The 27,643-nt window shown below is 31.7% G+C and overlaps 2 protein-coding genes across 6 annotated transcripts in view; one reads left to right on the forward strand and one right to left on the reverse strand.

Annotated features, from left to right (window-relative positions):
* Window positions 1–505: 505 nt before the first annotated feature.
* Window positions 506–25,718, reverse strand: LOC141452782 (uncharacterized). 4 transcript variants are annotated; one of them, XM_074125210.1, is made up of 3 exons: window positions 25,558–25,718; window positions 19,099–19,164; window positions 506–3,112 (listed from the first exon to the last, which is right to left on the reverse strand). In XM_074125210.1, the coding sequence occupies exon 3, from the start codon at window positions 3,095–3,097 to the stop codon at window positions 2,765–2,767; it is 333 nt and encodes a 110-aa protein (XP_073981311.1). In that variant the 5' UTR covers window positions 3,098–3,112; window positions 19,099–19,164; window positions 25,558–25,718; the 3' UTR covers window positions 506–2,764. The 4 variants fall into 4 exon arrangements, with proteins under 4 accessions (XP_073981311.1, XP_073981309.1, XP_073981312.1 ...); XM_074125208.1 differs by lacking the exon at window positions 25,558–25,718 and adding an exon at window positions 19,260–21,250; XM_074125211.1 differs by lacking the exons at window positions 19,099–19,164; window positions 25,558–25,718 and adding an exon at window positions 8,189–8,323.
* The window catches only part of MCU (mitochondrial calcium uniporter), a 286,499-nt gene continuing 276,689 nt past the window's right edge, over window positions 17,834–27,643 (forward strand). Inside the window, exons 1-2 of one of the 2 annotated variants that reach the window (XR_012457615.1) lie at window positions 17,853–17,989; window positions 18,646–18,975. Coding sequence is in view for 1 of the 2 variants with exons in the window: in XM_074125202.1 (XP_073981303.1) it covers window positions 17,885–17,989 (105 nt within the window). In the remaining variant the exon portion in view is untranslated. Of the gene's footprint in view, window positions 17,990–18,645; window positions 18,976–27,643 lie in introns of those variants that run through there. The other variant, XM_074125202.1, reaches the window with a different exon arrangement.

The following is a 27,643-nucleotide window of genomic DNA, read 5'->3' on the forward strand; positions in this document are numbered from 1 at the left end:
CTTCTGAATGTACATGATGTTGTTATAATTAGGTGATTGAGTTTTGATTAAATGAATTATGAATTTAGTTTAAGTAAATTGCATCTCTTCTGTAGATAATTGAGGTAGAATCTTTGACCATATCTACATCTATAGCACATATCTTTTATTTCTGTCATTTTCTTTGTAAATAATCCAATATATTTGTTGATGTTGAATATCTCAGGTGGAGTGTTGTAGTATGAAAAACAGTATTTTCTTTTCAGTTATTCATATCTCTCTCGTTTTATTTCATTCTTTTCTTCAAAGTCTGTCGAGTGTAGGAGGTTGAACAATTGTTGCAGATAGTGTTGCATATTATTAAGTTAGTTTCTTTGTTGTTTGGAGTCCTGTATTTGATTTTCTTATATGTAGTGTGCCGTAAATATTTCGTACTTTTTCTATAAGATTGTGGGCCATAAAAGTAATGTTACAGGCTCTACATAATTTTTGTTACCAATAACTGCAAGGTCTTTTATGTTAGAAATGGATGGGTATCCTTTTTTTTTTTCTTTTTTTTTGTTCGGCATGACATGTTCTTGAGTTGTGTTATTTCGCGTTGATCTGTCACTTGTAAACACTTATGTTTTTGATTGGTTGTTTTCTTTGTGATTTTGGTTATGAGACCTTGTGGCTAGCTACTTTTTTAAATTAGAATTGTTATACATAACATACTGTTTCATTGTTTGAGTCCGTTGAAGAGAGTTTTGTTGCCAGCTGTACGAGATTTATTTTATTTCAGTATAAATAGATGGCAGAACTATAGTTTCTACTAGATTGATGTGGAATTTTTTGGTTCGGTGATGTTTTCGAAATGCCGTCATTTCCTTTAAGCTTTTGCTCATAATTAAATATAACTCGCTATGCAATAAATTTTCACAACTCGAATTGCAAGGGGTCGCCAACATTAATTACTTTTTTCCTCTATGATTTGTCAACATAAACTGCAAAGTCCAATACAAAAAAGTTTATGTAGGCTGAGATTAGTTTTTTCAAGTGTTCTTACAAAATAGATATTTGTAAAGAACTAGTTAACGTGTGACGATTTGTTTTATTTATTGCAGAAAATTTAATTATTATAGATGCAAGTAAGATACATATTTTCAAGTAATAATTAATTAGGTTTGTTAATAAATATATTCTTGTTATAAATGCGTTTTCATTAACAAACCCGGAGAGTTGCTAGTTTCACAATACCTAAAAAAAAAGCCGTATTCTGTTACTATGTCTTTACCTTTTTATTAAACAAATGCAAATATGTTTTAATGTACAATACTTGAACAAATACAAATATTCCATTAATCAAATATTATTAACATTTGTTTATTTAACGAAAGTGAAAACAATGGACAGCATTGCGAAACTAAGATTGCCGTTAGAAACGTGACTGGCGCTACCTTTAATGACATTACAGGGACTATAGCACAGGAGCACCTATCAGGGAGGGTCCGCCAACAAGTGAAAGGCAAACATTTAAGATAAAATCCTTTAAAATTTATTAGCATTGTCTATGGTAATGTAGTCATTGGATTCTTGGTCGTTAATTTATTTAGATTGAACATGTTTTTACTAACTCTCACTAAAAATGGAAAATAGCAAATATTCCACATTTGATGTTCTGTCAGGAGACCATGGTTTGGGTCCAAGTCCGATCTATTGGAAGTACCCTTTACAAAATCGGTTTTTCAGTCTTTGTTTTTCTATTTTCTGTAAATCGACGTCAACGATTATCTTAAATCATGGCATACAGTTTGCATGCGAGTAGATTTGTAACTTTAATTTGATATATTGTTCTAGAAAACTTCATTTCAGAGCACTTCTAGAGGAAGGTTGAGTTTTGCTCCCGTCCAAACTGTCTGTTAGTGTAATATATATATATCACTCAGATAATATTTTTTTGGTTAAATTGGCCTGACAAAGAAATGCCAGGTCTCCTACAATTTCTCGAAAACCATTGTTGATTTCTTTATAAACTAGGTATAAGGCATATCACCTTTGTTAACTTCTTTTCTTTTTTTGCATAAGCCTGCCTTAAAAGGCTATTTATAATAATAAGCGATCTCTTTACCTGCATAATATTAATAAAACAATGCACCTATTTTGAATATTTTTTGAATCTTTTACTGCAAATGCCCGGATTTAGCCTGCTTTTTATTTGCAAAATTAGTCAGGAGTCATTGATTGAGGAGAATCTGTTTCAATTGTTAAGAAGGGCTGTACAGGCCACTAAGATAGATGACAGTTTCTTTGTTCTGCAATAGCCCAAGAACCAACTATTCCCCTGATCTATAACGAAAATTAGTTAATTATAATTTTTTAACAACACTCACATAGGAAAAATAATATTCTAGAACCTTCCGTTTCCTTTAGAATATGTAGAATGATGGAAGAATAATGAATAAATTGTCACTTTTTAAAGAAAATAACATAAGCCTAATTAATATTTTATTTTTGTTTAAACAAATATTTACACAATGACAGTTGATGGTTATTTTGTTAAATTCAATGACGATAAAATTTATTTTCTTTAAAACTACATTATACAATGTAGTTTGCGAATACTCATTTTTAATTGTTGTTATTTTAAATGAAATTTAGAAACCTTTATGTTAGGCACACTGCAATTATGTAAATATTAGAGAAAACAAGAAAGATTTTAATTAATGAGGTTTCTGCATGATGTTACATGATAATGGATGGATGTAGATGAGACAATAATTGATGAATGTGGGCCAAAGATCTTCTTTTACCAATAATGGCCGCCTAAACCATGTCCAAGGCCAAAGTGTCCATGACCAAGGCCAAAGTGTCCATGACCAAGACCAAGTGGTGCCGCGACCAGTGGTGCTGCCGGTAGGACGGTCTTGGTGAATACTGGAGCTGACACGAGGGTCTTCGTGACTACTGGAGCTGGCAAGACGGTCTTGGTGAAGACTGGTGCTGGTGCAAGCAGTGGAGCGTGTAGAAGGGGAGCTGGGGCCGCGAACAATGGTGCATGGCCGAAACCATATCCACCGAATACGCCCCTCTTATTCTTGGCGGCTTCCTCCTCGGGATAGGCGCAGACCACGGCGATCATTAAGGCAACTACTACCTATATGAGAAAAAGAAATATGTGAATCTCAACAATATATCTTTAAAATGTAAAAACAAAAATATATAGCACTTAAGAGAGCAGCAATTTTTATTTAAATTATTTTGAAAGCTGCTTCATCGTTGAGTCTTTAACTAACAATTATATATATAATTGCAATATAATAATAGCAATATAATACAAAATATGCTACAGTTTTCAGTTGAACAATATGCACTTCAGCAGGCGTTGCCATACTGTACAATGTCATCAAATACTTGTTCTTGATTGCCTCAGATTCTCTGAGTCTTGGCAAATTTTCAGGTAATAACTTTTTAAAGGATCCTGGCAGTTACGACGTCCTCAATTATTGTTAATTGAGCGACTGCCAGGAGTGACTTAGTAGTGATGAACGAGAACAGGGCAACTCCCAATTTAAGAGAGAATCAGGCCGAAAGTACAAAGATAAGAGGAGTGGTTGCATTCTCAAAAGCACAGGACATGTTCTAAAGGATATAATGTATAAATATTGAGGAATATAGTTAGAAGACTTAGCTGCAGGATAGCAATCTATTTGAGAAAAGGATAAAAAATGATGATTACAGAAACTTCGAGCACTAACATCTCATTATTTTGATGAGTTTTATTGTAAAATGTGTCCTGTAAATTATGTGAGAAACAGTGTTCTACTCAATAACTCAACAATAAATTAAATTTTGCTTAAAATTATAACAGTGTCTACTTACATAAGGGAAATGAATATTGCCAAAGACCACAGCAGTCGCCATGAAATTCATGAAAACGTTTTTTGATTTCTTTTACTTCTCATAAAAAGAAATATTTAGATTAAGGTCAAATTAGCAGTTGGAAGTACCCTGATTAAATTTTTAAAAAAACTTTTTAGAGCCCATTTTGTAATTCTGTGCTTTTATCTGTGTGAATGTAAACAAAATATCACTGAAGAGGAGAAAACGCACTCAGACAAACGGAAAGGCACAATCCCAGCTGTTTTGCTAACATTTCAGATTTTGTTTCAAAAATGTTGGCTTCGTTTTTGAAATCGTCAGTCTGATTCTTTATTGAAAGAATTTTGGAGATTTGAACAGCAAAAGGCTCCAACGATCTCCTTTAACTATAAATACTAAAAGTAAATTTAAAGGCTGTTCCTTTATTTTAAAGTTTGACCAAAACAATCGATCTTTTTTTTCTTTTTTTTTAGATTCTCAGGAATCCTTCTAAAATACTGCTTCATTATAGTGTACAGTTTCACCAACTGTATAATATTATGCAGTTTTAGTAGATGTATACTGGACTAGACACGCTTGGATTGACCAGCCCATTATATAAAACAGGAAGGTCGATTCGACAGTTAGTGTCTGTATTATGTCGAGTTAGCTGGGAAAGTGTATGTCACTGTTTTATGCACTGTTAGGTTTAATTTGTTCGAGAGAAACAGATGCAGTCTTAAAGCAATCCTTAGAAGAGTTTGACCTAAAAGATTTTTCTGGTATACAGACCTCTACATTTTGTGAGAGGACCTTAAAAGTTTCTTTAATTGTAAAAATTAAAATTTTTTGATTTCCAGAATATAATTAGAAAGAGTTTGTGTCCTCCGTAACTTAAAAAACGGAAAATCAAATTTGATAGTTCATCAAAGTCCATCAATTTTGATTGTTGATTTTATTTTTTAAGATTTAAATTATTTCATTTGTCATTTGTATTTTTCTGAAGTTTTCTTTTTGGAGAGAGGATCGTTGATTACATTTAGATGGTTGTGTTTTTGTTTTTTGTATTTTCTGTCCACGATCTTAGGATTGCTGCTGGTGCTGAATATATGGTAGAGCGATTTGGCGTTTGCGTTTTTTTGAGATGCCAAGTTTGAACTTCGTTTTTTTATTGTTTGATCGCAATCAAATTGTTAGTTTTGTTACTTGATGAAAAAGATTTTTAGCTGATTTTACTTGTGTATAAACGGGAATTATGAGTTGTAGATTAATAAGATATTGATTGTGGAATTGATTCTTGGTGATGGTTTTAATGAGTAATTACTTTCTAAATTAATTAGGAAATCTAGGCAGATTATTGTTCTCAACTTCGTATGTAAATTTGATGTGTTCGTTATCATATTTAGTATATTTACAGAAGATTGTTTGTCGTTGCAATTGTTACTTAGTCATCAACGAAGTTTAGTTTGGAAACTATAGTCGTTAATAAGGTATTGTTTAACAACCCTATCTAGCACGGGTGCAATTTGTCCAGGTTTATTTGTATGCTTGTTGTATAAGTACGGGTCTCTTAAACCATTAAAGTTACATTACAATAGATTCTGATAATCTTGAAGTCCAACTAACTTTGAAAATAAATTGCTGCAAGCGTAGATCGTATGAGTTAGGATTTAGGGAAGTAGAACTAATCAGTTTCAGGTCCCGCTAATTGATTAATTATAGGTCATTAATTGAAGACGCCATATGAAGTGAATCGATCTTATTGAGAGAAACAAAAAAAGAAATCAGAAATCAATAAGCGCAATATCTTTAGACAGGACAATTAAGGCAAGAAAGTGAAAGAGATAGATGAAAACGTTTAAATGACTATTTCTTCTAAACACTACAAGCTTCGCAGAAAAACGAAACGAACTGGGTCAACGCAAAGCTCGAACAAAGCCAGAATTGTAAACAACGCTACTAAACATAGACATGTGACCAACACAAATGTTTACTCTACATTACACAGATGTATGTGTAAGATGTATACCTGCAATAGGCGTACTGAGTCACATATTTCACAGACTTGCAAGCTGTAAGTTAACGTTGTGGCAAAGTTATGGATCTCAAACTGCTATTTCTACCTCACTAACTGGTTCTCTGATGAAACATTCTACATCATGTGGCGTATTTAATAATGTAATATATTTTATATGGAATCTTAGATACATTTTTTTATTTGATCTACTTATTTAATTATTAGACGTGTATATTGTGTTAATAAGTTCTTACAAATAATAATTAAAACGGGTATTAAGAAAAGTTATCTATTTTTAAATTAATGATCTTTTATGAGGATCAATTCAATTAAATTTAGAAATTATTTAACAAAAGCAAAAACTTAAATCTTCAGTATGAATTATGGTCAAATTCTGACGGAAAACTGAGTCTTTTAAGGCAGCATCACTAAAGTGAAAATAATCAAAATACCGAAATAGTTATTTCTCATGAAGAAAATGCATTCCATTTTAATTGAAGCCATAAATGGTATAAATCAAACATTTTTAAGTAAGAAGCATACAAGGCTGCAAATGCCCTAACCTGATAATAAGGTAACTTTCTGAAACTCCAAAGCCTTGGTTTCTGTCTTGGTTTCAAACTAAAGCCCAGTTTAGTTTGTCCATTAACAATGATTTGAACATTCGTGGCAGTCTCGACAGTTTCTTTGTAGATAATATTTTAAGCGAAAAGTGAGCTATAACAGACTCCGGAAAAGAGACAATCTAAGAATAGGCAGCTGGCCTCGAATCAGGAATCTCTACATGCTCTAGTTAGGGTGTTCCAACCACCAAGCTTAAGAATACCTTAGGTATTGAAGGTTGTTTCTTTGAGGAGAACTGTTACGGTTCCTGAGAGTGTGTGTGTAATAACACAATAATAATTACAGGAGGTATGGCCCTCAGCATAATCTAGAGGATGTTGAAGTTGGATTTTGCCCACTATAGAGGCTTGGAGGTTGGATAGAAGGTTGCACAAAATCATTATTTTCAGATTGCTAGGCTGGGATATCCACAGGGAAGCCGTAACCCTAAAGCAATGATTTTTACAGTAATTCACTAATGCAGCTAATGCTTAAAGGCGAAATTGTAATAGTGCAGCCATAATAAAACTAGGAATCGTTCATCTGTAACTAAGATTGTACCCATCAGTATTACTGTTTCAACTTAACGGATTACATTTGGAGTGGTTTTTGATAAAATCGCGAAAAACTGAAAAAAAAAAAAATAGATTTTCAATTTGAAATCCCAGCGGTTTTCCATTTTTTAGGGTTATGCAGACAATACACACAGTCTGAATGACCTCCAAGTTCAATGTAAAACAATTTTTACGCACCATTACTATTCTAATCCCTCTCAAAAGTACCCTTAAGTTACAGACTTATATTTTCTAATCGCTATACTAAGTTAAATTAAAATCGTTACAGCCGTGTTCGAGAAAATCTCAAAATAATTGAAAAATATTTAAAGGTAACAAGGCACACACGATCAGCAAATTATCTTCGAGTTTGGAAATATAGTCTTAAATTTGATTCTTATTAAAATTGTACAGGTGTTAAGAAGTACAATGTTATAAAATGACACATTAGAAGAAAACCTTACCCCTCTCTCCAACGAGTCCTTAAACTTTCTTGGCAAAACGATTAGTTACAGATCTACTTATACAATTAGTGCACTGAGTTAAAGTAACTATGAGGACGTTTTTCGAAAAAAATGTTAAAAACCAAGAAAAAATTGATTTAGTAAATTTCAGAATGAACAATTTAGAGTACGTGATTTTTCCGATTTTTCATTTATCAGTTACGGTGAATAATACAAACAGACGCAGACGTCAGATAAATAAATAAATTTATTGGTTAAAACCACTTTTCCATATTTTAATACTTTCATAACTATAGAGCCTAAAAATCGAAAACCTGCATTAAAATACTTTTTTCTCATGCGAAGTAATAGAAAGTGGGAATTAGTTGGATATAACACAGAAATATGGATTTATGATTTGCTTTCCGAGGCATGAAAATTATAGAAAAACAATAACTAATAATATATATTTTTCCAAATTGTTATAAAATGTGAGCCATAACTTTATACTGTAGCGTAAAACTATTTCACACAACTGTGAGCACATTTAGTAAACATTATAAACTGTGTACATAACTTAAAGAAAGAAAAGAGTGAAATAAAAAAAAGCAAGGCAAAGAAAACTAAATGTTCATCCTACTTACAAAAGTTTTCATGGTGATGTTAAAAGTTGAATGTGTTGATGGATGTTTACAATAAAAGGTTTTGATTAGTTATGGTTAACTTAAAGGTAATTGCAACCGCTTTATATATACCTATGTAGTAGATATGTTGGTGTATCATGGTACATGGAGTGGACATGAGGGTTTTATACTTGGTTATGCAATATAAGGAGTTGCCCTCACCCTGGTTCACTTTGATACGATTGGAGAACAACAATTGTCAACTAGGAAGGTAACGCAGTTCTACATGTGTGCAAATATCTCCCTTGTAATAGTTGCTGATCAGTGTTACAGTTTTCTAAATGGTTACTATCCAAAGTAATATTCAATTTAGAAGCTGAATGTTGAAATTAACTTCTAAAATGTATTGATATGAAACGCATTTTGGTGGATTTAACTTCGGGGAAATTATTTATTTTAGGTTTGATCCAGCTCAACTAACTTGCAGGAGCAATAAGGCAGGCTAAAATATTCGTTCCAAGGCCGCGTAGCGAGTGCGGGTCATCCGCTCAATCGACATTCTTAAAATCTGGAATTTTACTGATACATACAATCCAATTTTCGAGAAAAATCTATCAAATTAGATCTTCCTGTTTAAACATGCAGATTTTTGAATTACGATGTCTAACTATGACCATTCACACACAAAACCTTTTACAAAAATCACTTTTCTTTTCCAAGGAACCTCAAAAAGAATATTTTGAGTGAAAACACTAAATATAACTGCAAAACGTATTTTTAAAAGTTAAATTGTTGATAAAGAAATGTTTACAGATGCAATGGATATTAAATTTTAAATTCTATAAAATATAAATGTTATAAAAGATAAAATTATCATTAATTCTAATTTTATTATATTAGTACCATTAAAAGTAGAATTATTTGATGAGAACTGCATCCGTTTATTGTTTATTCTGAATTACCCACGGTTGCAGTCATAATTAAATTAACCGAGTTCATGGTTCCATCAAGAAACTGTACTTACCACAGTAGTGATACTAGCATAACTACATTAATGAACTAAACTTGTTATATACCAACTGCTGTACTTACATGTTTAATCTGATGAAACATGCCTCTGGAGCTAAATAAGTGGAGCCGTAGAAGTAAAATAGTTTAGGGAAGTTTTATACTCAAAAGTTTCCAGTTACAAAACAGTCTTAAAGGTGACCGATTATTGTTGTTTTTTTGTTATAAAAAAATAAATAGACCTCTCAGTTCTCACACTACATTTTGCGCGTAAATCACACCACTTTTGTTTTGTATAAAAATAAATCTTCCGGAAAATTGATTTTAATCTTTTGTTTTGAAGGAAATCAAGTGCATTTCCTTTCCCTCCTATAGTTTTATGAATACATTCGAAGTATGTTATTACCTTTGTTTTAAAGACAAAAGTTTTAATAATAGTTGCAAAGAGAATGCATAACAATTTTTTAACATCAAATATTAGATTCGAGAACAGATAATGTCATTCAATAGGCTAGGATGGTTGGAGCCAACACCAACTATCAATTTCATTATTATCCAAACACTTCCAAATCTCTTGATTTGGATCTCTTGCTGTGGTAGTTAATCTATAGACGACAATAATTACGGATTTGCTCTAAGTTTGGCTTATTCTACCTCCAAGTCTCAACGCTAGTACAGACTTAGACTTACACCCTCCCAGCTTTCCTTTTACATTTCATAGCTCTATATTCTGTAAATAAACGCAGACATACAATGGAAATCCAATAATTGTAATCCAGGTCCTCGAAATAGGAATCGTCTGTTTCCATTTGACATAATTATTTTTTATGAATTTGTCTTAATCTTCCATCTATTTTGAACTGTTCAATTGGATAATTAGAACTATGTATGTAAATTTATATGTATGTATGGATGTAATTAATGTATGAACGAAAATATGTATGTATGTGTATCTGTATGTAAGTTTTTACATATATATATATATTACATATATATGTAAATACTTACATACAGATACACATACATACATATTTTCGTTCATACATTAATTACATCCATACATACATATAAATTTACATACATAGTTCTAATTATCCAATTGAACAGTTCAAAATAGATGGAAGATTAAGACAAATTCATAAAAAAAAAATGAGGCTGTTTACTAAGCAGAGGCCAATGATTTCAGACGTCAGCTGTTATCTTGGTATCCATTAAATCAAATATCTGGGAGTAATTTTCGACCAGAAACTTACGTTTACTAACTAAATATTCAGAAGAATCAACGAAGGAAAAGTTAGCTGCAGATTGTTCTATCTCTTTTTCCCTGCATACTTTTTTATTGCTCCATTCTAAGCGTTCCCTAAACTTTAATGGAGCTAGAAATGAAAACTTCATTCTTTGCAATGAATAAAGATACAAGATGGTTGTTTTTTTTTTTTTAAAGATAAAATCACAATTTAGAAGATTAACGTTTTACAGAGGAAGATTTGATCGATTGATATTAATTGAATTTTTATAGATTCATCCCTTAAAATAAATAAAATATATTTTGCGGTGTTCACAGAAAATTAGTTAAATAAGAGATTTTTCGGAAATGGTTCAAATTTCTTCAAACATCGTGAATAAATTAAATGTAAATTTATTTTTTTAAATAAATCTATTCAAGGCAGTTGTGTTACGGGATAGATGATAATTTTCTTTAAAGTAGGTGTAATTTACGCTTTTACAAACTAGATAATGTTAGTAAGTATAGAATATATTTTAATATTTGGAGTAGAAGGAAATATATAAGTTAGAACGTCAGAATTGTAGTATAAGAAACGAATATGTTTGTTCACATTACATTTTTTTAGAAATACATGTAGATGAAAATAAAATGTCATTATGTGAAAGCAAAATTATCATAATTATGAAAATTGTGGTAAGAAAGTGTGAAGGGTTAAGCATGATTTTTTTTTTTTTTCATCTATTTTCATTTGGATCATATTCATGTTTTATAAGCAGAAAAAGTAGAAGACACGTGTGAAATACATGACATTCTTTTATCGTAATTTACATAATAGAATTTTCTTGGAACTCTGCTATGCGAAAAAAAAAACTAAAAAAAAAAATAATTGAATCAGTGAAGAGGCACTTTCGCTCAACGATTTAGCACAAATTAGTTATTTTATGTTCCCATTCAATAGGAACTAATATCAGACATTGGAAATGAGGCGGAACTTATCATCTATTAGAAAATTTAGGAGGAAATTTAAGGTATGCACAACAATACAATCACAGAGTAATTTTTACAAACCACTTTTTTCAGATTTAGAGGACCTCAAAATGGAAGTTCTTCGTGAAATCTCAAAATCTAAAATCTGCTAGCATTAGTAAAAGAAAAGAAAAAAAGTAGAAGTAACAGGTACGCTTAGGTAATTAGGTTTAGCTGGTTAACTATAAGTTCTCGGCTTGTAGTAACAGTTCAGAGCAAATATGCAGCTACAACTGCCTTGAAAATTAGTGAAAGGAAGGTACCAATTTACACTAGTACCTACTTCATTCTTTCTTTCCATCATTACCAGATAAATATCAATAGTAGTGTTTCCTATTAAATTGGCAACTTGAAGCAGTAATAGAAATTTATTTTTGTTACAATAAATTATTATTATTTCTGTTTTAATTAAGCCAAAATTATGATCTGGATAAACTTAAAACGCTAATAATTTTAGCGTTTCAACAAAAGTTTGCCCTGGTTATTAAAATTTTATCAACGACAAACTTGTATTAAATTTCCAAGTTTTCTTTTAAAACCAATTTCCAGTAGCAAGAGCTAGGTAATTATTTAGTTTTGATTAAGGTAACTTCAATTATAAGTTAGTCAATAATAGGATGAAAAATTAATGCCAGTTTCAGTCATTATAAACTTTATTATGTCGAGCTTTTGACCTATGGACTAGGTCATCTTCAGGGCTAATTTACAAAGTACTGTTTTCCATCATTAGAGGGTTGGTGTGTCTTCTGTCTTATCTGTTCATGGTCAGACAAGATTGTTCATGAGTCAGAGGTCCATGAACAGACAAGACAGAAGACACACCAACCCTCTAATGACAAGATTGTTCATGAGTCAGAGGTCCATGAACAGACAAGATAGAAGACACACCAACCCTCTAATGACAAGATTGTTTATGAGTCAGAGGTCCATGTACAGACAAGACAGAAGACACACCAACCCTCTAATGACAAGATTGTTCATGAGTCAGAGGTCCATGAACAGACAAGATAGAAGACACACCAACCCTCTAATGACAAGATTGTTCATGAGTCAGAGGTCCATGAACAGACAAGATAGAAGACACACCAACCCTCTAATGACAAGATTGTTTATGAGTCAGAGGTCCATGAACAGACAAGACAGAAGACACACCAACCCTCTAATGACAAGATTGTTCATGAGTCAGAGGTCCATGAACAGACAAGACAGAAGACACACCAACCCTCTAATGACAAGATTGTTCATGAGTCAGAGGTCCATGAACAGACAAGACAGAAGACACACCAACCCTCTAATGACAAGATTGTTCATGAGTCAGAGGTCCATGAACAGACAAGATAGAAGACACACCAACCCTCTAATGACAAGATTGTTCATGAGTCAGAGGTCCATGAACAGACAAGATAGAAGACACACCAACCCTCTAATGACAAGATTGTTTATGAGTCAGAGGTCCATGTACAGACAAGACAGAAGACACACCAACCCTCTAATGACAAGATTGTTCATGAGTCAGAGGTCCATGAACAGACAAGATAGAAGACACACCAACCCTCTAATGACAAGATTGTTTATGAGTCAGAGGTCCATGAACAGACAAGACAGAAGACACACCAACCCTCTAATGACAAGATTGTTCATGAGTCAGAGGTCCATGAACAGACAAGATAGAAGACACACCAACCCTCTAATGACAAGATTGTTTATGAGTCAGAGGTCCATGTACAGACAAGACAGAAGACACACCAACCCTCTAATGACAAGATTGTTCATGAGTCAGAGGTCCATGAACAGACAAGACAGAAGACACACCAACCCTCTAATGATGTAAAACAGTATATTGTAAATTTTCCGTCCACGACATCTAGTAAATGGTAGTTGGACGTTAAGCCCCGCTTGAAAAAATAGGCGATTACTTTACTTTTTATATTGTAAATTAGCCCTGAAGATGACCTAGTCCCTAGGTCGAAAGCTCGGCATGATAAAGTTTATAATGACTGAAACTGGTATTAATTTTTTCATCCTATTGAAACTATGATTCAGTCACCAAAAATAATGAACAGTAATTAGTCAATATTAGAAACTTCCGTAAAAGCAACATAAAATTGGAAATTACCTTTCAAAAATTATTTCTTTTAAGCTAAGCTAGCGATTCATACCCTTTAATAATAATAATAATAATAATAATAATAATAATAATAATAATAATAATAATAAAAGGGAAGTGTAGCATGAATGGTGTATATAATTGCACTATTAATTTCATCTCCTGAAATTCCAGATAGAGAATAAATGACGGTTTATATTCTAGCTTTAACCCAACAAATTTCTAAATTAGTCATTAAATATTGAATAAAATAAGTTATTGAGGAACCTTTTTTGTGCCATTTTTCTTTTTATATATTCAGGAAAAAATGAATAAAAAGAAAAGCATTTGATGCCAAATTAGAATGATTTATTATTGTTTTATTAACAAGCGCATAAAAAATAATTTTGGCATAAATTGAATACATGTTGTTTGGAGAGAAAAAAGAAACAGTCACGGTAAATCTAATTAAAGGATATTTAAAACATTCATTAAAAAAATTAACTCTCAATGCAGTGTACTACTTTTTTGTTTGTTTATAATTCTGTGACTGTTTTCCTCTATAATTGCCAATAGATCAGGTAAAGCTATTTTAATGGGTGACTGGGGAGGACAATGAAATAGAACTCGAGATAGTTGAATAGTTTGTAAAATTCTACGATTAGAAACTGGATAGCCTCAGCTTCACAATTAAATTTGCTTTCAATGTCAACTAGCTCACTAAACTTCTATTTTATCTTTTAGCTTCAATTAGCTGATTTGTAAAAAGTAGTACTACTTGTAGCAAACACTTAAATGGCAATTATCGACCGTAATTCAAAGGAAATTATCTTCATATTAGTAGTTATAGATCAGTTGTATTTGTTTATTGTCGCTAATCAAATTAATTCTCACATCTTGATAGTGATTTCAAATAGAAATAAACAACTTTAAGGAAACAATTTATCTGGTATTTATTATTATTTTTAAGGAACTGGAAGGATAGGTGATAAATCCAGTCTTTATAGATTTACTGAAATAATCTGATATTTTTTTCCACTCTTAAAGCCATAGGCATGTAAAAGGATTTTAGAAATTTTATTTTTAGGAGAAATGCATATCTTGAAGCCAGCTTCTAGTTTCGTTATGGATATCAACCACATATACATCGATCTTAAAAAAAAACATTTGAAGTATTAACCTGGGTAAAATTGCTAATTGTCGTATGAAATTAGAAGCTGATAAAGCTAGCTGGAATTATGCTTCTCTACAAGTTAACTAATTTTACCAGAGTTTTAAGGCGTTTTGGTAGATTATAACTTTGAAGACCTATACCGAGCAAAAAATGATTTAAAAAAAAATGAAAGAAAATTTAAGAAACACTGTCAATATTCAAGTAGCAATCAAGTAGCGACATTGGGTATCTGAAGATTATGGACGATAGCAAAAGAAGGGATTAAATGGAAGCCAAAAAGGCCCAGATCCATGAGGTCCGTAGCAATGAAGAAGAAGGAAGAAAAATCACCTGAAAACATTTATGCACATGGTCTACAGTGAGACTTTATGAAAGACTAATCTTATACATAATATAATGTGCTTCATCTTCACAAGAATGTTGACATAGTGCATTAGGTTAGTATCAATGTCAGATTTCCATCTGAAAACAAAATTCTGTTTGAGATGTCGTTCGGTGAAGCGGTGAAGGTATAGCTTACTCTAAACACAAGAAGTTGAGAAGCTCTAAATTTAAAAAATAATCTTTAAATATGAGAAATGATAATTTTTGCTTGAAGTATAATTAGTGAACAATCAAAGAATAACTCACGCTTAAAAATCCACGATTGATCCTTCCTTAGACTTAAATATTTTAATTAAAGGATAAAAAACAAGGACTGAGTTGAAATTTCAAAAGTAATTTGGGTTAAAAAGAGGCGTTCTGATTCTGAACAATGTGTTGGGGATAGAAGTTTCTTTTAAACAAATTTGAATAAAGCATTATTTCCAGACTATCTTACATTTTTATTTAATTTTTGCTTTCTAAGATTATTATTAAAATAAAATTATTATCTTATTGTGCAAATCTAATATAGTTCAGAATTTGGTTCACAATTCTGCCCATAGATAGCACTTGCTTGTCTTTTATTGAGAGTTTCACAACTATTTTCTAATTATTAATCAATAAGTAGAAAGGATTTTTTTAAATCTCTGTATTTGATTAATTAAAATGTCACTTCAACTTTTTAAGACTTTATCAATAAATATAATATACGATGTAAAGTTAAAAAAAAACAAAAACAGTTTAATATACTCGTTTTCACAATTAATTTCATTATTACAAGAGATATTTTTTTTTTAAGTCGACCAAACGAAATAAGTATGAACGTGTAACTTGTATTAAATAGATTTATTCATTTATTTATTTTTACAATAATTTATCATCAACTTTGAAATTAATAATTACAGTGAAGAATCTATATCTTCTGGTTACATAAACTACTTATGCGAAATAAGTATCTTACATTATGTAAGTATTCATCCAATGATTTATATCATTCATCTGGCTTATATGTATATCTACTTTTTTTTATTAATTCGAAAATGTCACGAAGTGATTGATTGCTCTGTTAGAATTAATATTTTCATGAAGTGTAAGATATTCAAAATATAAGATAAGTCACAAAATAAGATATTCTATTCATAAGTGAAAATGGACACAGACATAAATTTCCATAATGGATGATTGTTTGGTTAAAAAAATTATGCTAATAGAGATAGAGAGAGAGAGAGAGTGAGAGAGAGAGAGAGAAAATTGCTTTCACATTTAAATCTTTCTCCTGTGAATAGTTTTTTTAAAAATCATAAGGATAATGATAATGAATTAATTATTTTTCTTATTAGGTAATGAGAAGCGGTCACAAAGAAAAATCTTTCTTTTGGCTAACGTTTCGGCAAATTTACTGCCTTCTCCAGGGTCTGTACAAAATATCCAAGCAAATTGGTTTAAAGGAAAAAAGATTGAATATACTGCAACGATAATTAATTAAAAATAACTTGATTATTCACTAAAAAATTGGCAAATTATTTAATTAATTCTTATTTTCTCTCTCAAATTTAAATTGTTAAATCAAGGCTTTGATTTTGTTAAAAAACATTTGCACACATTTGTTGTCCCATGCTTTAAATAAACTGACATCTGAAAATATTATTCAAATATTTTCTTATAAACGCTCTTCTTGGAGTCTGCCAGTGAAGATCAACTACCTGTCTATTGGATTTTGTTTTTTGTTCAAGTTGACCATGTCATGAAGTCTGGCAACCCATTATAAAACAGAAATGATTTGGAGATTAATGTTTTCTAAGATTTATCGATACAAATGGTGGAATGTTAAGACCTCTTTAGGACCATGGGGCAGACAGGAGTGATAACAACCCCTTCATACTATTCACATGCTTTTTTAAAAGTCATGTCTGGTTGAAGTAACTTTTACAATTCTGTTTAGCAGGCAGGTGGGTGTGTGCTGGCTTCTTTCTCACTGATTACACTCGGCCGATCTTTGATGAAGTTCTTATTCTTTTTCTTTGAGGTGGATTTAATAATCCATCAGTAGAACAGAGAAATTGCATGCTTGTCGGTTCTCACAATGTTCTAATCAGGTTGCCCGATTGCTTCTAAGAGGCCGCAATGACTGAAGAACTATGAAAAAATCTTCTCTTTCAGAAAGTGCATTTCGTAGCCGCTTTTCTTAAGGAGAATTTCTTACTAGTGACTGCGATTGCTACAACCCTCGAATTTCCATTGGAGCTACCTCCCATAAAGAAAGCTTCGGCAAAAGATATAAACCCTTTAAAAATAAAAGGTAATTTATTGAAGCGGGGGTAGAGCCACCCTACGCTGAAATCATCAACTGGAAAATTGAGGAGGCTAGGGGCCCTTCATCGGCTGCAATGCCAAGAAAGCAAAAAGGCACACATGGTAGCTAATGTCATTGTTTCATTTTAAGGCGCTTCAACCTCCTAAGATAATTGGCGGCCGGAGTTTTTTTTTTAATTATTATTAGAGCACTCAGGACAGTATTCTCTTGTTAGCGTAGTGGATTCCCTTGCGGAGATCGCGGGTTTCAAATCAAACTATCGGCCTTGGAGTTTTCTTTTCCTAGGAGTTTCTTACAGCTCACTATCCGGTGATGGATAGTGTTGTCTGTAACGACTGAACACTGTCCGGAGGCTGGCATTGCACTGAGTAAAGCTCCGGACGTCAATGTCCTCAGATGTTAACGCGCCTAAAAATAAGAAATAAAAAATAGTGGTCCAACTTTTATTTGCAAAATGTATGTACTTTCTTAGCTGATAGAATGCACATGCACGAGCAATGACTATTTGGATGCGTTGTCCAAAGTCAAACACTTTTATCGAACATCTAGCGCTGAACGGGGATTCAGAGAAACTAACCTCTTTATATCCTTGTTTGACCCAGCTATGCACCAGTTTGAGGAATGGAAATATGGCGACTGGTTGTGTTGTGTCTCGTACAAAAGTTCTTCTAGTGACTGACATTAATCGTGTAGTTAGCTTTACATGTTTGACTCTTACTGGAAGGACTCATGAGGTGAGTGTTTTTTCTTTTAATTTTAAGTTTTAATTTCTGGCGATTACTTATATAACCTATTTTTTTTGTTTGTTTTGAATTATAGTGTATAATTCAATTATTTTTTAAATTCGATGCTCTCATTTTTTATAGATAAGCTTTTTTAAACAGTTTTAATTTGCCAAGGTTTTTGTTCACTATTTTATTTTTTATTTAATACACGGTTAGGAATACATATTTATCAATGGTGTTATGGGTGACCCTGAAGTTTTCTAAAATATGAATTATAACAATTTCCCGCTTTTTTTTATTTAATTTTTCTAGTTTGATTTGCAAAGATTTTATTTTTTTAGGCTTGCAAATAATTATTTAGTTTTTAAATTAAACTAATTTTTATACCTCGAAATTTACACCTGTCAAATCATAACGTCGTTTTATTCGCTAGTGTTTAAATAGGCGACAGCTGTAACCACTCAGCCATTTCGTAAAAAAAAAAGTTGATGGCCCAAGAAAATTCTCCCTTCAGAATCTCAAGATTAAAAAAAAAATATACACCTCTATTAAAAGTGAATAGTGAACTTAAACTTTTGAAGAATAAACAAACAAGACCTACATGAAGTAGTGATAAATTAGGAAGATAAGAACAATCAAAAATAGTGACTGGACTTGTTTTACAGTGTCCTAATGGAACCTCCTATTCGATGGACCCACCGTTCTCAGCGATGTGAGAGATGATACTAGGATGCTGGACATAGGTTGTTGCTAGAGGAGGAAGCTGTGGACGTTGTATTAGTGTCGATCCAGAACCCAAAAAAAATGGAATAATACAGTCTTAAGCACTTGTTAAAAATTATTTTATGTTTTATTTTTTGATGTGATATCCTTTGTACCTGATTACTTAAAATAATAACAGTACAAATATACGAGTATATGTTCTGTGATTTATATTTTGTTTATTTATTCTTATTTTTTTTGTAAAGTTTAATGAATAAAAGATTTTTAAACTATTTCGTTCTTTTTTTCTTTTAGTCCGAGAAATGTTGCATTCAGATATTAAGAGGAATTTTTTCCCACGTGTTAATAAAGGGATGTAAGACCCTTTCTGAGGTTTTAACTGTAAAAAAACTGACCTTATGTGTTGTCAGCCACACCTTTACTGCTATCTGGCTAAACCCCTCTGCATTGTCTAAGGCACCCTAAAAAAAACGAATGTTTTATTAACGAAAGCACATCAAAACTTTACAAATTACTTTAAATACTTTTATCCTTTTCACAATTAAACTTCGCTAACCTTCAGTGAACATCCATAACGCCATTGACAATTGATTTACGTTAAAAGTTCATGTAATTGCAAAGTCAAGGTAACAGTAAAGTCGTTTGAAACTGGTAAATTTCGTTGAATACACGTTAGTTGCATTTGTGACACTTCTTCTTCAAAGATTACGAGGTAATGTAGATTGTAAATGAATCATAGGTTAACAGCTTAAAAAACAGCTGCACCATAAAGTTGTCTAAAGCTGCCATATCATATCTTCTGATCTTAGCTTAAGAACATCTTAAGCAAAAAAAGCTTTTTAAAACAAAATTTCGAATCAAGGGAATACAACAGTTGGGGGTCATCGGCCGGAGGCTTCAAATTACTAGACAATTTTTTTTCCTTCAAACAATACTGTCGTTTACCACAAGCTGGCCTACTAGACAGTTGGTGCACAACCTTGAGCAAATTCCTTCCCCTCCACATTCGTTCAGGTACTACAGAAGAAATGTGGCTTCGTAGTTTATTCTCCCCGATGTATTCTAATGTGGGAAATATATTTTTTTCTAGAACGTCAAAAAATCTAAAGATTGCACTTAATATGAATGCAGCGATGATGATCAGAGGTCATCAGTGCACTGGAGAGGGCTTCGGAGACTGAAAAATTCTTTTACAAATCCATTGCTGAATCATTTTTTTCAGTTTTAATGATTTTCTTGAAAATCCCATAGCTTTTTTTTTCTTCTTTTTCTACTAGAAAGCACAAAATACAATGTTCAGTTGAAATTTAATTTCGTATGCCTCTTCGATGGTTAATACAGCTTAATAGCAGTGCAAAGAAAAACCAACTAATATTACAAATTGCAACGCAAAAAATAAAAAAAACTTTGAATGATGAGATATTATTTTTTTAAAAAAAAGTACAGGAATTAATTATTCAACAAAATTTGGGTGTGTGTGTTTATTTTTTAATTTTAGTCAGAGAGGCTAACTGCTTTTTAAAATGTTGATATACATAAACCAGAACCACATCTGCGTTTAAATTTATCCAGAGGTCGAACAGGAATGAATTACACCAAGCTTTCTGTAGATTCTTTAAATCCTCTTTCTGTACTAGACAGAATTTAATTTATTCCATCAATTAAACTTCTATTTCGCTCTACCAAGTAGCAGCTGTATTTTTTAAATTTCATTAAAGTGACTTCTATCTTGTTATATAGATTTAATAACTTTTAAAGAGCTGATTCCTTGGTAAAATTAAGTAGCAAAATATGAAGCAAGAGATTGTTGTCATTGTGGTTAGGACTGAGGTTATTTAGTTTAAAGGACAAGATAGGCTATCTAAAATGATGTTAATTGAATTAGTTTGTGATAATGTACTCAAGTGGGAAGCGAGTATTTTTAGATAATTAATGGTGTGGTCTGTAATTTTGTGAGTCATCTTATTTTGAATTTTATTATTTTAAACCGCTTTTTGTCATGTAACAAATTATATCGTTAAACCTTCTAATACACTTTTGAATGAATGTTTTTAAAAGATTAAAGTAATCTAATCATTATTATCAGAATTAAATTACATAATTATTTGAAGCTTCTCCAGTACGTTTTACTTTCTATCTCTTTTGGTAAGAGCGAGTATTGTCTAGTTTTAACAAAAATAGTCATTTTGAGGCCCGCAAAACTAAGTTAACTGTGCTTCTGGGTTTGATTCCCGGTCAGGCTTGGATTTTATTTGGTGATTAATATGTAAAATGCCTAGCAAAATACGAACCTACCTAATTTGGGAGGTGAACTTAAAGCTCGCAAAAAAAAAAAAAAAATGAAAAACAAACAAGTTATAATTAAATTGAGGTCACCTGAGTCTGCTTTAGAAAATGATGTGTACATCTACTCCTCTTCAGGGATCTTGGCGTCGCTGCGGGTTTCCTACACTAACAGCACTTACACCAAAACCTCAAAACACTCTCTCAGTTCCCATAGGGCCTGCAGAGGTTTAGCGAACCACAGATAAACTCTTGTTCAGCATCACCTACTGGTTTAGAACTCAACAAACGGTTTTAACTAATGTCGCTGCTATTTGGAAGACGATCAAAACTAGCGCTACATTGCACACGATTACCTAATGATAATTAAACCTACCTAACCTTCTAAGTTACCTTCTACCTAATCAAATCCTTCTAATCGAAAACCCAGAAGAGAATCGTTAACGGTTCTTCTATGTGGCAAATGTTATCCTACATCAAGAACGCAAAATTTCGTTCGTTATAAACCAATCATAAAAAGTTTCATTCGAAGCTCAGAGTTCACGCCAGCTCTCTCTTTCCTTTTCAATAACTCATTCAGAAAATGAAATTGACTAATGAAAAATTTCTTGGAAATTGAGAATGATTTTCTTTTTTTGAATAATTTTTAAGCATTATTTCTCAATACATACATAAGATTAATATTATTTCTAAAATCACGAAATATGTTAACAAAATATGAGAAAATAATGAAAGATTTAGAAAAATAAGTGAAAGGTATTGAAGCACCATTGTTAATACGCTTTGACCCAGCCCATAACCAGTTTCCATTGGAAGGGGCGTGACTAACCTAGACGTAGGCGTGACCCGCCCACAGTCAGCAACCGTACTGCACTGTGATTGGCCAATACTTTAAACTTAATAATTTCAATGAAATAATTAATTTAAATTTTTTTTTCCAACATTTCTCCCATAGGTATTTGATAAACTTTCGAATTAAGCAAGAAAAAAATTTCTCTTTAATAATACAATAAATAATATTTCTTTTGGAATAATACTTCATGTTTTACGCAACTATCGTTAACAGAAACAAAAAAGTTGAGAATTTGAATGGTTTAATCGTGAAATAGATTATAGAGGAATGGGCATATCGTAGACTTGTAAGCCGCCATTAAATAGGCTGTAAGCTTACTTTATACTCCAACCGGTGGAGAAGTCTAGTGGCAATTTTTGTAAACATAAATGCAGTTTCTAAATTCACATTTAACCACGTTGACGACTCACTAGACTTATATAGGACTTACTAGACTTATCTTTCACTTATATTTTAATCATGCATGTAGGTTATTGATTAGACTTATATAGGACTATATTACACTCACATTTAACCATGTTGATGACTCACCAGACTTATATGGACCATCCTACATTCATATTTAACTTATTTTTCACGCATTACATGTAACCTATTTATGTATTTAGCATATTAAGTTGTCAATCTATCAACTACACATCTCCATGTTAGTGATGTAGATAATTTGAGCTACTTCTTTTACACCTTTGCTGTTCCATTTTGGTTGAACCTCCTTTTGTAGGTTACCTGGTTTGGAAAGATCTCACGTAAGGCTACATTACTCAGTTAATTTGTGAGTATTTGTTTTAGTCTTACAGTAACTCTCACTTTATGTTACGTTGAACCAACCATTGATTGACTTGCCACTTATAAAGTAGGTGAATACTACTTTAATGTAACCATCTTTTTCATGTTTTTAAACCGACTGAGTAACCACAGTGCGGATAGAGAGGATGTGTTTTATTCTTCACTTATCAGTGTTTTCCGTGAGCCCGTCGTTACTATACCAGAATGCAAAGGAACACCAGTAGAATATGTAACAGTTAGGACAAAGAATATTCTGCATGGTCAATCAGTTAAGAATATAAAAATAGTTTTTTCATTTGTGTTTCGAAGCTCTTCGATTTGTCATTTTCTTGAAATACTACTTTAATCAATCTCGAGTAAAAGTAATCCAACTTCTGAAACACAAATAGATGGTAATATCGAACAATTCCAACCATAACTGCCCTAATGAATTTCCAAGGAAAAAGTTATACAAACAGAAGTTATAACTCTCATTTATTTAATGAAGTTACGAAGTTCATCCCTTCTTCTTATACAGACAATCGAAAACAAATCGTCAAAAGTACTTTAACGTTTGATTATTACTGGAAAGCTGTAGTATTAATAAAAACTGTTAAAAGTCGATGACATCAAGCAAAACCACAGTTATATCAATTGATATAAATGTCATGGTCGCTTGTCTAGTCTTATTGATTTTATCGGGTGAATTTTTTACTTTCCCTTACGTCTTAATTGATGACATGGTACATTCTTGTTTGATTTGTATTCTCTCAGTAGTAAAATATGATTCTTTACTACAATATCACAATAAATGTAAAATCTCAATAAGCTGTATCGGATCTGTTATAAGTCTAGTATCTAATCCAGATCAAGCGTCCATACTATATTTTTCCGAAACTATTCTTACGACAGGGGAAAAAAATTGTTTTTTTTTTAAAGAGATTTTGAGGGTTTTAAATTTAGAATAATCGGGCATAACAGAAGTTTTCATTTTGGTATTTGGTTGGATTTTCTTTCTTCAACCTCCTTGGTTAGCAGATAATTCACTTGGTATTTAATACTTTTAGACAGTTTTCACTGATTAAAAATAAATTGGTACAGATATGTTACTAATAATATAGGCATAATTTAAAATATTCTCTGTTTATTTTATAATCTCCTGTTTTAAATCAACCATTGTGTAATGGATAAAAGATCCAAGACATTTAGATATTAATCTCTAGCTTTTGTAATAACTGTTCCAATTCATTTCCTCTTAATTTCTCCAGATTACTTAGCTTAGTTAATAGCTTTTCCAACAATCGCTAAACTTTGAAAATTGCTTTTCTTCAAAAATCTATGCCAGGATGGTTATATCCTCTCGGAAAATATATTTTTAAACTTTGACACTTTAAGATTAATTGGTTGACCAATTTTTTGGTGTGTGGGCAATTAGTCTTTCATTTCCTTTTTTAGGTTTCTCGATTTTGTGTTTTTATTTAGATTGTTATTTTTTTTTTACTTTCACTTATTCTAATAAGTAGGAGATTTTGAGATTTCCTGAATCCAAAATAAGTACCAAGTTTAAACAAATTATTGCAAAAAAATTGTCTTTATATAATAATAATAATAAGCTGTCTTTATTTATAAATTACATAAGGACAGATACCCTTGGTATAAAACCATCAGGGGAGAGGGGTAATTTTTCAGAAAACAGAAAAATATAAATACATTTTTTCTTACAAAATAACTTAAAATCATTTTCTGGTCTAATATAACCTTATGCTACAATAACACAGAACTAAAAAGAAACTTAAATAAAATTAAATTCAGTCACAAGTTGTTGCCTATACTTAAGAGCCATCCTACAATATTTCAATACTAAATCCCACTTCTTTCCGTTTAAGTATTCCTCTAATTGGGCCATTGACAAAAAATCCTCATTGAAATAAATTCTTCTGAATTCTTTCAATACAGGACACGTCGCCATAAAATGAAATACAGACTCTAATTCTTTTGTATTACACATTGAACATATTTGTGGACTTTCACTATTGTACCTTTTATAATTTAAATTTAATAACTCGGCTCTTATCTTTATAATTAGGCTTATATCATTTATATTGAAATTGTTATTAAAGTAAGCTGCTTCATCTTTTAAATTATAATTTAATAGCTTATAAGTCGCACTAAATAAAGAATTCCTTGCCTTGATACCAGCTGTTTCCACAATAGTTAACCTAATTCTGTCTCTAAGTTTTACAAAGAACTTTTTCCATTCATTATAACTATTGCTTTTGAAATCATATACTAACCCGTACTCATTATTTACATTTTGAAGCTCCCGATACCAATATACACATCTCTTGATAACTTCAAGCGCCACAAGCTTCGGATATCTGTTTTCTGTTAGGTTTAAAACTTTAATTATATACTCATGATGAAGCTTCAGTGTGTAGAGGTACATTGGCGGAATCGCAAAAAAATTGTATATATTTCCAATATAAGAATATATTTTTGTTCAAGTTTGATGCATTATTATTTTGTATTGCATATACGAGTATGTGTACTGTATTATATTAAAGATTATTAAAAGTAATATACAGTTTTTATTTATTTTTCAATATATTTTAGAAACGTTATGATATTTTTACTTCTAACATTACTAACGATCTTTTTTTCATTATTTTTGCTGGCTACAGATTGAGAGTTATTAGATAATTCAAAACCAACAGAGACTTTGAATAAGGAATAAACATTTCGATTCTAAAAGAGTATTGTTTATTTATGTATTTCATTTTATTTTTTTGCAGTTTTTGGCAATCTTTTTTTTTTAATCCGCGACTTAAAAAAGTTTTTCTTCGAATTGCGCTGTAAACCAAAAGTATAAATATCATCTATCTAGGAGGTCGCTTGTTTTTCACGTAAAAACTTATCCAAATTTAAAGAGGAACAAAAATAAATAACAACCTACCTTTACTTCTCACCTCCAGCGATGATTTAACCTGCAGTAAGTCAACTGCTGTCCAAAAGTTCAGGCTGTGAACTAGATACCTGAAAGTGTTATGCTTGAAAAATGAGTTCTATTTCGTTAATTACACTATAACGGCCTTGCCCATCTATATAAATACTACCATTTTTTTTTTCAATGTAGGGGTGGAAATGATTCTACTGAACTTGATACCTTTGGTGCGCTTTTGTGAAAATGTTAACATATACTAGCAAAATGAAATTTCTTATAATGGATAATACTGTTCGGAGATCGAAGTGCACTGAAAAAATGCTGCGGCTGCCGTTGGCCTTAAATGCACCTTAAATTGAAAAATAAAATTATATAATCTCCTTGAAACTATATTGATTTTTTTTGTTGGTTTTGTTTTGTTAATAATCAGACTTACTTTTTAAATCGATTCTTTATTTTATATGCTATTGTTACAAGCTTCTTTTGATTGATTCTTTGTGATATTAAACTTCGAACTCAGTATTTAAATAATAAGTTCAATATTGTTATTTTGTTACAGAAAAACTGAATATTTTGTTCTTCAATTTTACATTATTCTAAATAATGTCTCTACCTGTACTCTGAAGAGAGAGTTTTAAAAATTAAATAATTTTTAATGGAGGGCAGCTTTGTTTAAGAAAACAATAAAATACCTTGGTTGTAAGCTACTATTTTTGTACAAAAACACAGATTTATGCAAGAGGAGGCAAGATGCACTTGTCAACTGACGAGTTGCCGGGCCCCTATCTTGTTTTTGCTTCCGGGTCCTTCAATTCCAAGCTGCAATATTGCCTCCTCATTAATGTAAGTAGATTGAGATTTCTAAAACGGAGTTTGTAAAGTCAAATCTGCTAAATATCTATCCTAAGGAAATAACGGTTCCCTCTTTCATTGTTCATTAACAAAAAAATAATTGAGATATGTGTAAATGGGCTTAACGGTTATGTGATAACAGCCTCGAACAGCTGTGCACAACCTGTGCCCATATGTTCCCTGCCCCGATTCATTTCCGAAATAAATAGATTACACCGGAAATGCATGTTGACGCATTTACCATTCATTGAGTTGAGTGATCTATCTACTTATGCAGTCAAGTTGCTGTTTCTTTCACGGACATATCTCAGATACCTGATTTTAGATTCATTGTTGGGCATTGTGGTTTCACAAGACATGTCTACATAATGGGGCTCCTACCAAACCTTTTCTTTAGTGTTTGTGAGAAGTATGAGGATACCTCCAATTTATCCCTGACTGTGTTGATTTAAGGGGTCTCCCCAAAAAGATAGATTTAAAGATTTAGAAAAGGGAAACAGACGATTCTGACATATCTTAAGCCAGAAACTTTTGTTAAGTGGTAACACTTTTAATTTTAATAAAATTCTTAAGTTAGAATTACTCCAATCAAAGAGTACAAAAGTAAAGAGGTACAACCGAAACATTGAGTGGGTGATGAATTGACGAGGAAATAGGCTTAGATATACAGGGCATTGAAGGACATAGTATTGCGGACCCTTCGGCAATACTTGTGTACAAATACCGGTCCTCAGACTTCAAAAGGTTCATCTAGAGTAAAGGGCGGTCAGTGTAAGTGATTTGTGCTGGTAGGCTGGGCAACCCAACGGAAGTCAATATCCATGAGAAGTCTGTTCACCTGTATATATTTTGTAATAAAGAAATTTGATTACAACTGAAAGAATCGTATTTAAGATAAACTTGGTTAAGTGTCGCAAAATCAGATTTTTTTATTTATTATCATTAATTTTGAATTTAAACCGTGCATTATTATTGGCTTCATAATATTTATAGTTTACTCTGGTTTAAGGCTTAATTGTTGTTTACTTTTTTGTCTGCAAATCAAATTAACAATTAACAGATAGCACTTTCCGTAATTTGTTCTGTAGTTGTGTTTGTAGTATCTCTGACCTTTGGTGACCTCGTCTACATGGAGATCAACCATTATATTTATAGTAAGCGCTTGTCCACCACAATCGACCTCAGACTCCAATTGGTTTATTGGTTTTAATAGGCTAAACTCAAGTAGTTGTACATATTAAATTAC

The sequence above is a fragment of the Rhodnius prolixus genome, unplaced genomic scaffold, assembly GCF_049639745.1.
Source record: "Rhodnius prolixus isolate KJV_2025 unplaced genomic scaffold, Rpr scaffold_3, whole genome shotgun sequence".
NCBI classification, from domain to species: domain Eukaryota; kingdom Metazoa; phylum Arthropoda; class Insecta; order Hemiptera; family Reduviidae; genus Rhodnius; species Rhodnius prolixus.